The 13,098-nt window shown below is 63.1% G+C and overlaps 1 protein-coding gene across 1 annotated transcript; it reads right to left on the reverse strand.

The window, feature by feature from the left end:
- Positions 1–3,808: 3,808 nt before the first annotated feature.
- Positions 3,809–8,891, reverse strand: FGFR4 (fibroblast growth factor receptor 4). The gene is given in 16 exon segments (XM_054287733.1): positions 3,809–4,303; positions 4,390–4,495; positions 4,562–4,699; positions 4,906–4,976; positions 5,050–5,172; positions 5,577–5,767; positions 5,904–6,014; positions 6,114–6,244; positions 6,411–6,497; positions 6,901–6,940; positions 7,024–7,162; positions 7,274–7,464; positions 7,736–7,859; positions 7,946–8,112; positions 8,225–8,314; positions 8,419–8,891. Coding segments are annotated over 16 exon segments (2,190 nt in total). The 5' UTR covers positions 8,753–8,891; the 3' UTR covers positions 3,809–4,156.
- Positions 8,892–13,098: the final 4,207 nt, after the last annotated feature.

Here is a 13,098-nt window from a genome sequence, read left to right on the forward strand (position 1 = left end):
GTGCCCTCCCCACACTGCTCCTGTCACCTGGAAGGATACAAAGGGATGCACATTGGGACACAGCGTAGCTCTGCAGCCCAACCCCCTGCCCTGCCCCACTCCCAGCCCCATCCATCAGTGCAGGTGATGGAGAGCAGAGCCAGGATTCATCCCCATGCCGCAGACGTTTTTCCCAGCCGCGTTTGTCATCCTTCCAGCACAGTCCCGTGCCTGTCCTGCCGCGAAGGCCACTGCCACCAGCCAAATACGGGGGATGTGCGGCAGGAGAGCCGCTCACCCGCTCCGTTCTGCCCGCCCCGCGCAGCTCCTCCCGCCGGCCGGGAGATGGGGCTGAGAGTCCGCGGCTTCCCGCAGCACCGGCGGGTCCGGGCGGCGGGCGGGGGGTCCGCAGCATGGGACCACCGCCCTCGCCGGCACCCCCAGCCTGGCTGGGGGTCCGCAGTGGCGTTGGGGCTCCGCAGTGGGGCTGGGGGTCCGCAGGGGCGCTGGAGCCTCCGCTCTGCCGCTGGGGGGAGAGGGAGTGCGTGAAGGGAGGTGCAGAGGTGTGTGCGTGCGTGTGTGTGCGTGTGTGTGCGTGTGCGTGTGTGTGTGTGTGGATAGGGATTGTGCTGTACATGTGTGTGCAAGTGGGGACGTGCATGCAGATGTGTGACGATGCATGGGGATTTTGTGGGGGATGTAGTGTATGTGCGTAGCTGGAAGTGGATGCACGCATGGGGAGATGTTCCTGGAGGTGTGCCTGAGGTGAGTGTGCACACATGGAGGTGAGTGTGCAGGTGCTTCTCTATGGATATGAGGGCCGGGTGCATGCCTACGTCTCTGTGTGTGCCTTCATCAGTGTGTGAGGTGTCCCTGGCGGGATCCAATGTTTGGATTCCTCCACAGGAGATGGGGCCGTGCCGCAGCCTCTACTCCGATGTGTGGGTGCTCACGGGCCCCTTTTCTCTGCCCGCTGGCTCCTCCCTCCCTTCGCTGCCTGGGCACACAGGGCACAGGCATGGGATAATGACAGCAGGTCGGGGAGCAGGGCTGGGGCAGGGAGGAGCAGCCAGAGGGGCAGTGCCAGCTCCTCCTGCTGTGGGGCAGACAGCAGCCTGGTGCCTTTCTGCCCCCCCAGCCTCACCCTCTCCTGCCCGGGGGCAGAGGCTCTCTGCATCTCACAGAAACCAGATTCTCCCCAGAGATAAAATCCTGTCGCCTTTGTTTTGTGGAGAAAAGACAACATCAGCTCCCGGCCAAACAACAGAGTCGTTAAGCAAAGGCATCTCCGGGCAGGGGCTGGGAGCCACATCCCGGAGCTGGAATGAGGAACCAGCTGGTGTCCTGGCCCCTGGGGTGCTGTCTCCCCCAGGACTCAGCATCTTCCCTGCACACACCCTTCCCCTACCCCAGACCAGAACCACCTTCCCAGGTGCTCAGCATTTCCCCGGGGATCACAGCATCTGCTCCAGGAGCACAGCACCCCTCCAGAACCACTGTACTCCCCACAGGGAACCCCGGCATCCCATGAAGGACCAGCAGTGTAGTGGGGTGGCTGTGAAGCTTCTCAGCCCCACCAACACCCCACATCCCACAAGGAGTCACAGACATATCCCAGAAACAAACAAGGGGAATCTGCAGCCCTGGAGTGGCAGATCCTGGGGGGGGCAGCAGGTACCTGGCCCCAGAACTTGGGCAGACGGGATGCCCGTGGGCATGGCCAGGCAGGGATCGGTGCCAGGGCCCAGGGGCTGGGAGCAGGCACAAGGGGGGCTGTAACGGTGGGGGTGTGGGAACGCTGCCTCAGGAAACCAGCAGGATTTACTGGGCTACACGCTAAATCCCCCTCACAAAAGGGGCCTGTTCGTGCGGACAGGATGCTGGTGGCTCAGCCACACTTGTTTGGCCAGCAGAGCCTGGCGGATTAAGGACAATTGGTTCAGCCCTGACAGAAAATACCAGGAATGTTAAACAATAAAAACTGCCTCCAGTTGTCGTGGGGCTGCTTCCCTGCCCAGCCGTGGCCTCGGCTGCCCTGTGCCTGGCAGAGCTGGCTCGGGCACAGCCCATGTACCCACTGCTGCACCTTTTGGGGGTTCACTGGGGGATGTGGTGGTGCCTGGGGATGGGCTGAGGGCCATCCCCCAAGGTGGGGCAGGCAGGTGGGCACAGTGCTGGGCACTGCCAGGACTCTGTGGGCTGCACTGGTGTGGGTTGTTGGGCTGTGGGTAGCAGGCACTGCCTGCACCTGTGGCAGGACTTTTAAATGTTCAGGGAGTGAGTGAGGCTTTGGCAGGGGATGGCAGGTCTCTGTTCACAATGTCCCCTTCTGCCCCACTCCTTCCCTTTGGTATTAAGCGTTAGCAAACCCACCTATGCCTCCCCCTGAACCCAGGGAAAGGCAGTGCAGGGTGAGCAAGAACTGCCTGCCCTGTGTGCTACCCTCAGCACAGAAACCCCAGGCTGGAGTGAGGAGGGGACAAGCTGGGCACAGCCCCTCCCTGTGTTCAGTCTCAGTCCCAGCCGGGATCTGGGCAGCCCCTGTGGGCAGCTTGGGCAATTTGCCCTTCAGCGTGTGAATGCCCCATTCAGGGCTGTGCGAAATGCATTGGTTCTGGCACATTACAGGACAGCTGGGATCCTTCCCGGGCAGGCAGGCTGCCGGCACAGGCAGGTTTCACACCTGCCAGGGGGCTGTCTGCCCCCACCCGCCCTGGGGAATGGGGGGCTCCTCCCAGCAGAGAGGGGAGCTGGGCTGGACATGGAGGCTGCAAGCGTGACAGTGGAGTGGGATCCCCACAGCAGCCCTGTGAGGGCTGTGAAAAGGAGGGGACACCAGGATGGCTCTGAAAGTTGTTGGGCTCCCAGCACACACAATTCACAACACCCAAGGCTGTGTCGAGTCCCAACTTCTGTGTCTCCTGCGACCCCAGACCTGGGCACCACCACAGCAGCAGCCAGGATTGAGGGACTCCTTTTCCAGCTGCCCTGGGCCCAGGTCCTGCCCCACAGCACCTGGCAGCCCCCATCACCTTGGCTGTTTTGGGGCAGACTGTGCCACAGAGCCAGCTTCCATGCTGGAAGGGGCAGCTTCCAGGCGGGGGGCTGTGAGTGCAGCTGGGAGCTGAAGGAGGAAACCAGATCCTGGGACTAACGGCCGGCAAAGCCTGGGCCTGGATGAAACCCTAGACCCGGGGAGCAGGCTGGCAGGAGGGGGTGAGACAGCTGCAGCCCTCCTTGCCCACGCTGCCGTCATTGCTGGGCACCACCGGGCAAGGGGGGGCAACACAGGCATCAGAGAGCAGGGGCTGGAGACCCCCAACTGGTGCTCCCACGGGCTTTGGGGAGACAGAGCCCATAACTCACTTTAATCTGGAGTGCTGGGCCAGCCTGGGCAGGAGGGTGCGGGGGGTCCCCAGTGCGTGGGGCTGGGCCCCAGAGCACTTTCCCAGCCTGGGAGCCCGTGGCAGTTGGGGGATCAGTTTCAGGGCAGTGCTGGTAGCGCAGTTCACGGTGGCTTAGTGCAGCAGTGGCTAATGGGGAACAGATGCAAGGGTGCTTTGTGCTGGAGCAGGCCTGGAGGCACAGGAGTGGGGACATCACTTCCTGCACCTGTGGCACTGTCTCTGTGTCCCCCCAGGAGTGATTGCAGGCCCTGAAATGGCTGGAGCAAGGAGGCAGCGAGGAGGCAAACCCTGACCTGCCCTCCAAGCTTAGGTGAGCCCTTTGTGCTCCAGAGCAGCCCAGAAACTGCACCGGGGTGTATTCCAAAAAAATAATTTATCAGGTTGAAATTTCATGTACATAAATATTCATCTCTGTGGCTATGTACAGATGCAGCAGGAGCCTGGCAGCAGTGGGGCTCCTGCCCAGAGACACTTCCACTGCAGCACTGGCCAAAGCCCATCTCCCTGGGCTATGCCATGGGCATGCCAGGCAGTGCCCACATGGAGAGGCTCTGGCTCCTGCTGCCCCACAATACCAGGCACATCTCAGCCAGCGCTGATGGCTTGGTGCCCAAAAGGAGCCTGGGGAGAGGGACACCCTGCCCTGGTGCTGTGGCTCAGGGCCCTGCCCACCCACTGCTCAGCCCGGACAAAGCAGGCACCTTTGGGAACCTGGACCCCCTCCCTGCAAGGGCAGAGGTGGCTTCAGCATCACCCTTCCCTGCCCTCCCTTAAGTCCTCACGCTGGGGTAGGAGAAGAGGTGAGGAGCCAGCGGCAGCGGGTCGTGGGTGAAGACGGAGTCATCAGAGGAGCAGGAGCTGGCAGTGTCCTCACAGGAGGGCGAGTACTGCTCAAAGGGCATGGAGAGGTCCAGGTACTGCAAGGAGGGATGGTGCCATGACCACCAGTGCTGTCAATGCCCACACTGCCCACCCCTCACCCACCAGACTCCCCTCCTCTCACCTCCTCTGAAACAGCTGCCAGGATCTTGTCCAGCCCCTCCACGAGCTGCTTGAAGGTGGGGCGCTGGGAGGGCACGGCGTGCCAGCACTCCCTCATCAGCATGTACCTGGGGACAAGGGGGTGTTAGCAGGGTCTCACCATGCCCCCTGCCCACCCCCTGGCTGGTACTCACAGCTCGTGGGTGCAGTTGGACGGCCGGTCCATGCGGTGCCCCTCCTTCAGCAGCTTGAACAGCTCCTCCACAGGGATGCCAGGGTATGGGGAGCCCCCCAGCGTGAAAATCTCCCACATCAGGATCCCAAAGGACCACCTAGGATCACACATAGCAAAGAGGGAATCAAATACATCCTAGGGCTCTCCCGCAGGCCCACTGCACCCTGCACTGTTCCCACAGAGTATCCCCATTCTGCTACGGGCACCCTCCAGCACATGCATAACCCCACAGTGCTGCCTTGTCCCACACCAACAGCATCCTCAACCCACAGCCAACAGACCCTCATTCCCCTGAGGACTCACACATCGCTCTGGTGGGTGTAGACACGGTCAAACAGGGCTTCGGGGGCCATCCACTTCACTGGCAGGCGACCCTAGGAGAGCAAGCCCTGCTCAGCTCAGCCCTGGTGGGGGTCCCTGTGCCCCTGTCCCAGGAGCCCCACTCACGTTGCTGGTTTTCTTGTAGTAGTCAATGTCGTGAACGTCCCTGGCCAGGCCGAAGTCAGCGATTTTCATCACGCTCTCCGCTGTCACCAGCACATTGCGGGCAGCCAGGTCACGGTGGATGCACTGCCAGGGGGAGCATCACCCACAGGGGTGTGACATGGTGACTCCAGCTCCACATGTCCCCTTCAAACACTGAAATCGCTGTTTCCCTCCCACACACCCCCCAGCACCTCTGCAGTGGTGGGGCCATCCCACCACCGGGCTGGCTGCAGTGACAGGCACAGTAGTGGGGCCACATACACTTCCCCAGGAGGTGGGCCAGGCTTTGAGTCCCATATTTTTGGGGAGGTACTGCCTTGAGCTTTGCTGGATGGGGCTGGGAGGTTCTGGAGAGCCCATGGGAATTGGCTGGGCTCCCTTTCCACAGGGACAGTGGGGTCAGCAGGGATACACAGCTCCTCTGTCACCGCCATGCCCTCCCCAGCTGTGCCCAGCACAGGTAGCCATGCAGGCCATGCCAGCCATACCCGTTTGGACTCCAGGTACTCCATGCCACGGGCCACCTGGTAGACACAGGAGACCAGATCCTTGAAAGAGAGCTGCTCCTCAGGCATTGCCATGACATCAAAAGCGTAGTCAGGTGTCGGAGGGCGGCGGGCACGGAGGTACTCACGCAGGTTGCCCTTCGCAGCAAACTCCACAATCACGTACAGTGGCCCTGGGAAGGGTGGCCACTTGTTCAGCCCCTGCCCTGCCTTGTCCCTTCCCAGTTAGCCATTGACCCCAGTGCCTGCATCCCTGGTCATGCTCCGTGCCCATGCCCTGCCCAAACCCTGCCTGCACAGCCCCCTCACCATCCTGTGTGCAGACTCCCAGGAGGTTGATTATGTTCTTGTGTTTGTCCATGAGCTTCATCATCTCCATCTCGGATATGAGGTCAGCCAGGTCCTTGTCAGTGGCATTGTCTAGGGAAGGAAGGCTGTGTCACGATGACAGCTGGGTGGCACCCCTGCCCAGTGCTGATGCCACCTCTGCTCCCAGGATGCTGGCACAGGAGCCATTACCTTTCAGCATTTTGACAGCCACGGTGACAGCTCTGTCTGGCCGGTCCCTGTCTATGCCGTAAGCCTCTGCCCGCACCACCTGGCCAAAGCAGCCTTCCCCCAGGGGCTTCCCCAGCACCAGCCTGGCAGGGACAAGCAGAGCCATGAGAGATCACAGGGAGGGCCTGATGGCAGCCAGAGGCCTCCCCATCCATGACCTGCATGCTGCAGCCCCTGTCCCTGCCCTGTAGAACCGTACTTGTCCCGGGGGAACTCCCACTTGGCATCAAGGGGCAGGTCCAGCTCCATGACACCAGCCAGCATTGGGGCACAGCTGGAGGAGAGACGGGTGACCCTCATCAGGGATGTGCTGGACTTCCCAGAAGAGCTGGAATCCAGGGAGAACTGTGGAGAGAGACACAGGTCCTCAGGCATCCATCCCATCCCATCCCATGCTACAGGGCCCAACAAAGATGCAACAGAAAAGCAGAGATCTCACTTGGAGCAATGGGGTGAGAGAGCTGCAGGGGGAAGCGGGAAGGGCAGCTCCAAGGCTGGCAGCAGGGTAAGGTGTGATGGGCACAAGTGGCACTCCTAGAGCCCATTGGTCACCAAGGTCTCCCTGTATCACTAGAGGTGAAATTTGGTACCCACCTGTCGGATGAGTGGGAATTTGGAGAGCTTGTGGACTGCCATAGGCTCCAGGTGCTGCTTGCTGGACTGAGTCTGCATCCGGCACAGCACCACAATAATGATGGCCATGGCCACGGCCAGGGAGCCCGAGGTGTAGATGATGATGTCTGTGTACTTGGTCTCAGGGGCCTCAGCTTCCCGTACCAGCTCCTCTTCTGCAGGGAGTGAATGAGTTGGCCTGAGGCATGGCCTCTGCGTGCTGGGGATCCCAGACCCCACACCAGGACCCCACCCCTACCTGGCAGGACGGTGAGCCAGGCAGACTGGTAGGAGAGGCCGATGGAGTTCCCTGCCAGGCAGGTGTACTCGCCAGCATCCTCCATGGACACATTGCGCAGGTACAGCACCTCCACCTCAGAGCTGTTGATATCTGCAGTCTGTCAGAGAGGGATGGAGGTCAGTATCCCTCTTCCTCAGGTTGCTCTGTGCACCCCTGTCACCACTTTAGCGTGGGTGTCTGGGACCTGAGTGCTTCCAGCCCTTGTTACCTTGAGCACTTGCACATAGGGGACCCCGTCGGGGCCGTAGTTGCTGCCGTTCACTTCAATGTGCTTCAGCCACTGGATGTGGGGCTGGGCATCACTGTAGACCTTGCAGAAGAACTCCACATCGCTGCCCACCAGGGCTGTGGTGTTGGCAGGCAGCCCAGCCTGCAAGATGGGCCTGTGCGGGGACCTCTCTGTGCACGGGGAGCAGAGCAGTGTCACCGACATGGTGGCCCAGAGCACAGGCTCCTTTCTCCCTCCTCCTCCACCCACCAAGGAGCCCTTCCCGAGCCCTAAAAGAGACCAGTGCAATCCAAGCCTGGTCTCCATCCCATGTCCCTGAGTTGTGAGGGACATGTGAGCTACACCAGTGGATAGACCACAAACAGAGGCTCCTGCACCCCTTTTCCTGACCCCACCAGGCATGGGGAAGCCCAGATCAGCACCAAGCTGAGGAGCGCTCACCCAGCACGTCCAGGAGGTAGCTGTAGCGGATGCTGCCAAACCTGTTTTCCACCAGGCAAGTGTAGTTGCCGCGGTCAGAGGGCACCACGCTCTCCATGACCAGGCTCCAGTGCTGGTGCCGGAGCTGCAGAGGGGCAGGAAAGGCAGTGAGGTGAGTTGGGGAGGACGGCTCCCGGGAGGGAAGCTGTGGTGGGAGGAGCTGGCCCGTACCCGGATGCCCCCGATGCGGTGCTCCCCTCGGAACTCGCGCCCGTTCTTGAACCAGCGGATGCTGGGGCTGGGGCTGCCCGAGGCCGGGCAGCGGAACTTCACCGTGTTCCCCGCAGGGACTGCGTACAGCTTCTTGTCCATCCGGTGCGGGTGAGTCCAGTAAGGAGCTGGGGACACGCAGGATGTCAGTGGGAGGGGCTGTGCAGGGAGCAGCAGTGCCCCCTGCCCCTGCTTCTGCCCCACCTGCCCCCTCCTGTAGCGCCCCGGCGAGGCACTGACCTCTGTGCACATAGACTGACTCCTCATTTCGGTCTCCGTGGGGACTGTCCCCATCGCTATCTTCATCATCATCACCTGACGCCAGGGAGTCTGCAAAGGGAACCGGGTTGGGAGGAATGTCCCTGCCTGCAGGGCTGGGCGGGCAGGGGCTGCCTCGCTGCCCCGGGGGCAGCTGGGTGCTGCTGGGCTCCTACCCACGACAGAGATGGTGAAGTTGCGCAGGACCTCTCCAGTTCCCCGTGCCCGGCACACGTAGAGCCCAGAGTCCTCGTAGGCGACCTCTGAGATCTCCAGCAGGCCCTGATGGAGATGGATGCGACCCCCCGAGAGGAGTGGCCGGGACTCCTTGTACCACACCACACTGGCACCACTCTGGTTGGCATCACAGTACAGCTTCAATGTGTTGCCGGGGTCCAGGAGGAGATGTTCATCTTCTGACTCCAGCAAGGGTCTCTCAAACAGCTCTGGAGAGATGTGGTGAGCACCCACCCTAGAGCTCACCCCTCCCTGACAGCAGGACCCCTCCATATGCCCATCTTAGAGCAGAGCATGTGGTGTCACACAGCCCAGAGCCTGGCTCTGCCACCCCAGAAGCGGGTAAGGGCTGGACTCTGCCCTCAACACAGGGACATCGTTTCCCCAATGGCATGTCCCCGTCCAAGGCCACACATGCCACTATCTTCCACCACTCCCAGTGGCGCAGGGTGCTCCGGCTTGCCCTGCCTTACTGAAGGAGGGCAACAAACCCCTCCAGACACTCAAAGTCAGACCTCTACATGCCCCAGGCATGTACAGCCGGGTTGTCCCTGGCAGTGGAGCCCAGCTTGACGACGGCCAGCAGCAGCATGTGTACTTGGAGGGCAGAAACAACCTGGCCGCCAGCACAGCAATCCCGCGGCAGCCCGACTGCCCACGTGAAGGAGCCTGGAGCCCACGAGTGCGTCTCCAGCCCAGGTCACGGCCAGCACAGGAGGGATGTGGGGCAGCTGGTCTCTGGTCCCCGGGGACGCGTCCTTCTCCCGCACCCACCACCGCGAGGCACAGAGTGCCCGCATTTCGCCAGGAGTCACACGCAGCAGCCACAGCCCACAGCAGTCTCGCAACCCCTCTCTGCCACGCGTGTCCACCGAGCGAGCCAAGCCCCCGCAGCACAGGGACAGCCTGGCTGGAGCCACCCTGCCCCTGTCAGTGATGGAAACGCTGTCCCTGTGCCGCGTCCCCAGCTCCCGCCAGCCCTGCCCTGCAGGCAGAGCGCTGGGGCTGCGTGCCCAGGGCAAGCACCGCATCCCAGCCGTGGGGTCGCCGCCCCAGAAAGCACGGACCCACTCCCGCCGCCCCCCGGCTCCGCTTCGCCCCCCGCAGCCGTACCTGGCTCCATTGCTCTGCCCCGTGCAGCCGCCGCCAGCAGCAGCCCCGCCACGACCTGCAAGAGGGGCCGCATCTTCCAGGCCCCCCCAGCGCGGGGGTCCCACCCTGCGGGACAGGCAGGGTCGGGTGAGCGGATCCGGGCGGGCAGCCCCCTCCTCTCCCGAGGCACCGGGGAGAAGCAGTGCGAGGTCCCCAGGTCACCGCGAGGGTGGGCGGGCATGGGAGGCAGAGCACGGGGGTCCCTGGGCAGGAATGGGAGGGGGCACGGGATGGGAACACCCCGTTTGGGTGCCGGGAATCCGACCTCTCAGCCAGCGGCAGCCTGGGCAGGGCGCTCGGGGAGGCTAACCGGGGGCGGGGGACGGCGGCGGATCCCAGGGAGGAGGGGGAAGAGTGTCCCGGGACGGGGGCCCCGAACGGCGCCGGGGGCGAGGGTCGCGGTCGGCGAGGTTACCGGCGGTGACGGGGTCCCGCGGCGGAGCCGCCTGCGCTGCGCGGGCCGGGGCAAAGTCCGGGGACAGCGGGCTCAGCGCCGCCGAGCCCCACACCGCGGCCCCATGGCGGCAGGGCCGGGGACGGCTCCGGCTGCGGGCTCGGGACGGCTGCGGCTGCGGGCAGGGCTGGGGCTCGCTCCGGGCTGGCTCCGGCCCCGCTGTGCCGCCGCCTCGGGGGCGCGGGCACTTTGTAGGGACGCGCTCGGGTTACAGCGGCCCCGCCCGGAGCGCTGGGGAGGCGGGAGGGGGGGACGGGGACCGGCCCCGCTTCTCCGGCATCTCTGCAAACCGACCTGCCGCCGAGCTGCACGGGGGAAGCGGGGGGGGAGCACCGGCCTTCCCCCCCCAGCAGCGAGAGGCGGCCCCCGGCCCCTCCATCCCGGCTCCGGCGGTGCAGCCTCCCCTCGCGGGTGGGGCACGCAGGGGGCTGCAAAACACCCGGGGGCTCCCCTGTGCTGTCCTCCAGGCGTGGGGAGCAGCAGATGGGACAGGGGGCAAGGCCACCCCCATTTCCCCCCGATTGCTGGCAGTAGGAGCACTCCAGCCTCAAGCAGGTGTGGTGGCCCAGGCTGGGCGCTGAGCGTTGCTGGGTGCCCAGCAGCCCACACGCTAATTGTGCCATAATTAGTTGTAGCGTTATCGCTGTCAGTGCCATAAAGTGGCTGTGACCCTCATTAGGAGCCCATAACGGAGCGCCATAAAACGTGGCTAAGGTGCGAGCCAGCGTTGGAGTGGCCTAATCCAACCCATAAACACTTTGCCCTCACCTTCCCTATGCTGTTGCCTGGGCTGGGGCAGGCAGACCCCACCATGCCCTGGCCTTGCTCCTCGTTGGGCCATGCAAGACCCCGGGCACTGGGGCAAGCCTGGCCTCAGACACTCTGAGCTGGTGTGATCCCAAAGAACAATGTCCCCTGAGCATCCTGCTGCCATCAAGAGGGGTCAGTGTCCCCGAGCACATGGCCAGGGTCTGGCCCTAGAGCTGCTCTCCTTTCCTGTATCGCTGTCTGCTTCGCCACCTGCTTTCCAGCAAGATCTTCCAGGGCTGAGCCGAGCCCCACACACAGCCTTGCCCATGCCTGGTGTGGATCTTGAGGCCCTGTGAGTGAGGTACACTGTCACTGTCACCCCTCATTTTGTAGGGCCACACTGCGAGTCCTGGGCACAGCCTTGTTCGTGCTCCGCTGTGCCAAACCATCCAGCATGACACGGTTTCACTGTGAGGTCTGGTTGGTGCTACAATCTCCCATAGCACCATGCACCCTGTGCTGCTCCCCATCAGGAGTAGCAGTGTCCCCTTGGGGTGCAGAGGTGCACAGGGGGCCAGCAGCCCCCAGCAGCTGTTCATTCCTGCTGACGCGTGAAGCGGACGAGAACATCAATTTCATGGAGCAGCGGCCGCCCCTGCAGAGTTCACAGCGTGCCGGAAGCACAGAAAAATGTTGGGTTCAGCTCAATTCGAACCAAAACCAAATTAAAACCAGAGAGAAAGAGATGTTCCCAGTACTGGGAACACGAGGGAGAGCTGGGACTCTGGGGAGTCTGTGGGAGCCGCAGTCTGGGATGAACATGGAAAGATTCCCTGTATCCCAGGGCTCCCCAATGCTGAGTGGAAGAAGGGCAAGCAGACCAGTGTGGGCACATTGCCCAGTGTCACACTGAACATCCCCACTGGGCCAGGACAATGCCAGGCACAGGCCAGGGCTTGGTGGGGCTCTGCTGTAGGCGGCTGGGAACTGGTCACCTCCCTGCCGTGGGGCAGTGCAGGGCTGGGGCTGGGCTGCCCGGCTTGATTTATAGCAGCAACTGACGGCAAACAAAAAGCCCTTCACAGCAGCCCAGCCCCACCGCCTGCCACCCGCTGCCGGCAGCACCACAGCGGCCTCTGCCACGCCAGCAGCTCAACAAGGGGGGATTGTGCCAGCACAGCACTCTGCGCTGTGGGTGCACCCCTGCCCCAGCATCCTCCTCTGGTGTCCCTGTGTCCCCCAGCTCATGGGCTGCCCCCATCACTGTGGCACAAGCGATGTGTGACCCCTGGTTACTTAGCTCAGACACAGCAGGGTGCCCAGAGATGAAGTGTGTTCTCAGAACTCCACAGATGGTGCAGAGGGATCCCTCTTGCCCCATGTCCCCTTGGGAGAGACGACGACCCCCTGGCCAGACCCTTGGCCTTGGGTTACGTGTGCGGGGCCCCGCGGCAGCGAGCACGCACAAGGGGCTGGGCGCGGTGTGCTGGGGCTCCATCCTCCCGCCCCTGCCCCTTCCCCCAGGCAGTAAATCATCCCCACTCTCCTCATGAAAGGCCCATGTATGTGCTGCCGGTGCAGGGAGCCTGCCTGGTGCCAACAATATTGCTCTTGGAAGGCAGCCGGAGCTGCGGGAACACAGCCGCCCCTTGTGCCTGGCCCCAGCACTTGCCGCCACTCCCGCTGTGGTGGCACCTGCGGCCAGCCAGAGCCCGCGCAGCACGGTGGCTCCTGTGGGGGCCGGAGCCTGGGGAGCTCTTTCCTCCTGGAAGTTTCTCTTGGCCTCCCCTGAACGGCTCTTGTTTGGGGCACAGAAGCCCCAGCTCACAGTACCCTGTACGTGCATAGGATCTGAGGCTGAGCAGGCTCATTCCGTGGGCTGGGGTGATGTGAACCTTCTGGCACTGAGGGAGTGGGTCAGCCCTGGAGCAAGGGGTGAGCGCCAGCACAAGGGCTTCCAGCTCCATGCAGTCCCACGGGCTTACAGTGGTAGCTTCCAGCCCAACCACAACCTGCTGCCCTCATATCAGTGGGCACCCGCTGAGGAAGGCAGGGGGCAAGCTGGGCAGGCAGGCAGCTGCTCCAGACTGGGCATGGTGCTCTGCAGGGGCTGGGCCCTGCCCTGGAGGCAAGCAGCCAGGTTTGGGGCAGTGCGTCCCACCAGGCCCTGGTATTGCCTGCCCATCCTTATCTCGGCTGGGAGGGACTCATGGAGCAACCCAGCCCGGTTAAGGTTTAACCAGGCAGAACTTGGCAAACATAA

This window comes from Melozone crissalis, unplaced genomic scaffold, assembly GCF_028551555.1.
Source record: "Melozone crissalis strain CALT ecotype California unplaced genomic scaffold, PUWL_Pcris_2 ptg000061l_1, whole genome shotgun sequence".
NCBI lineage: Eukaryota > Metazoa > Chordata > Aves > Passeriformes > Passerellidae > Melozone > Melozone crissalis.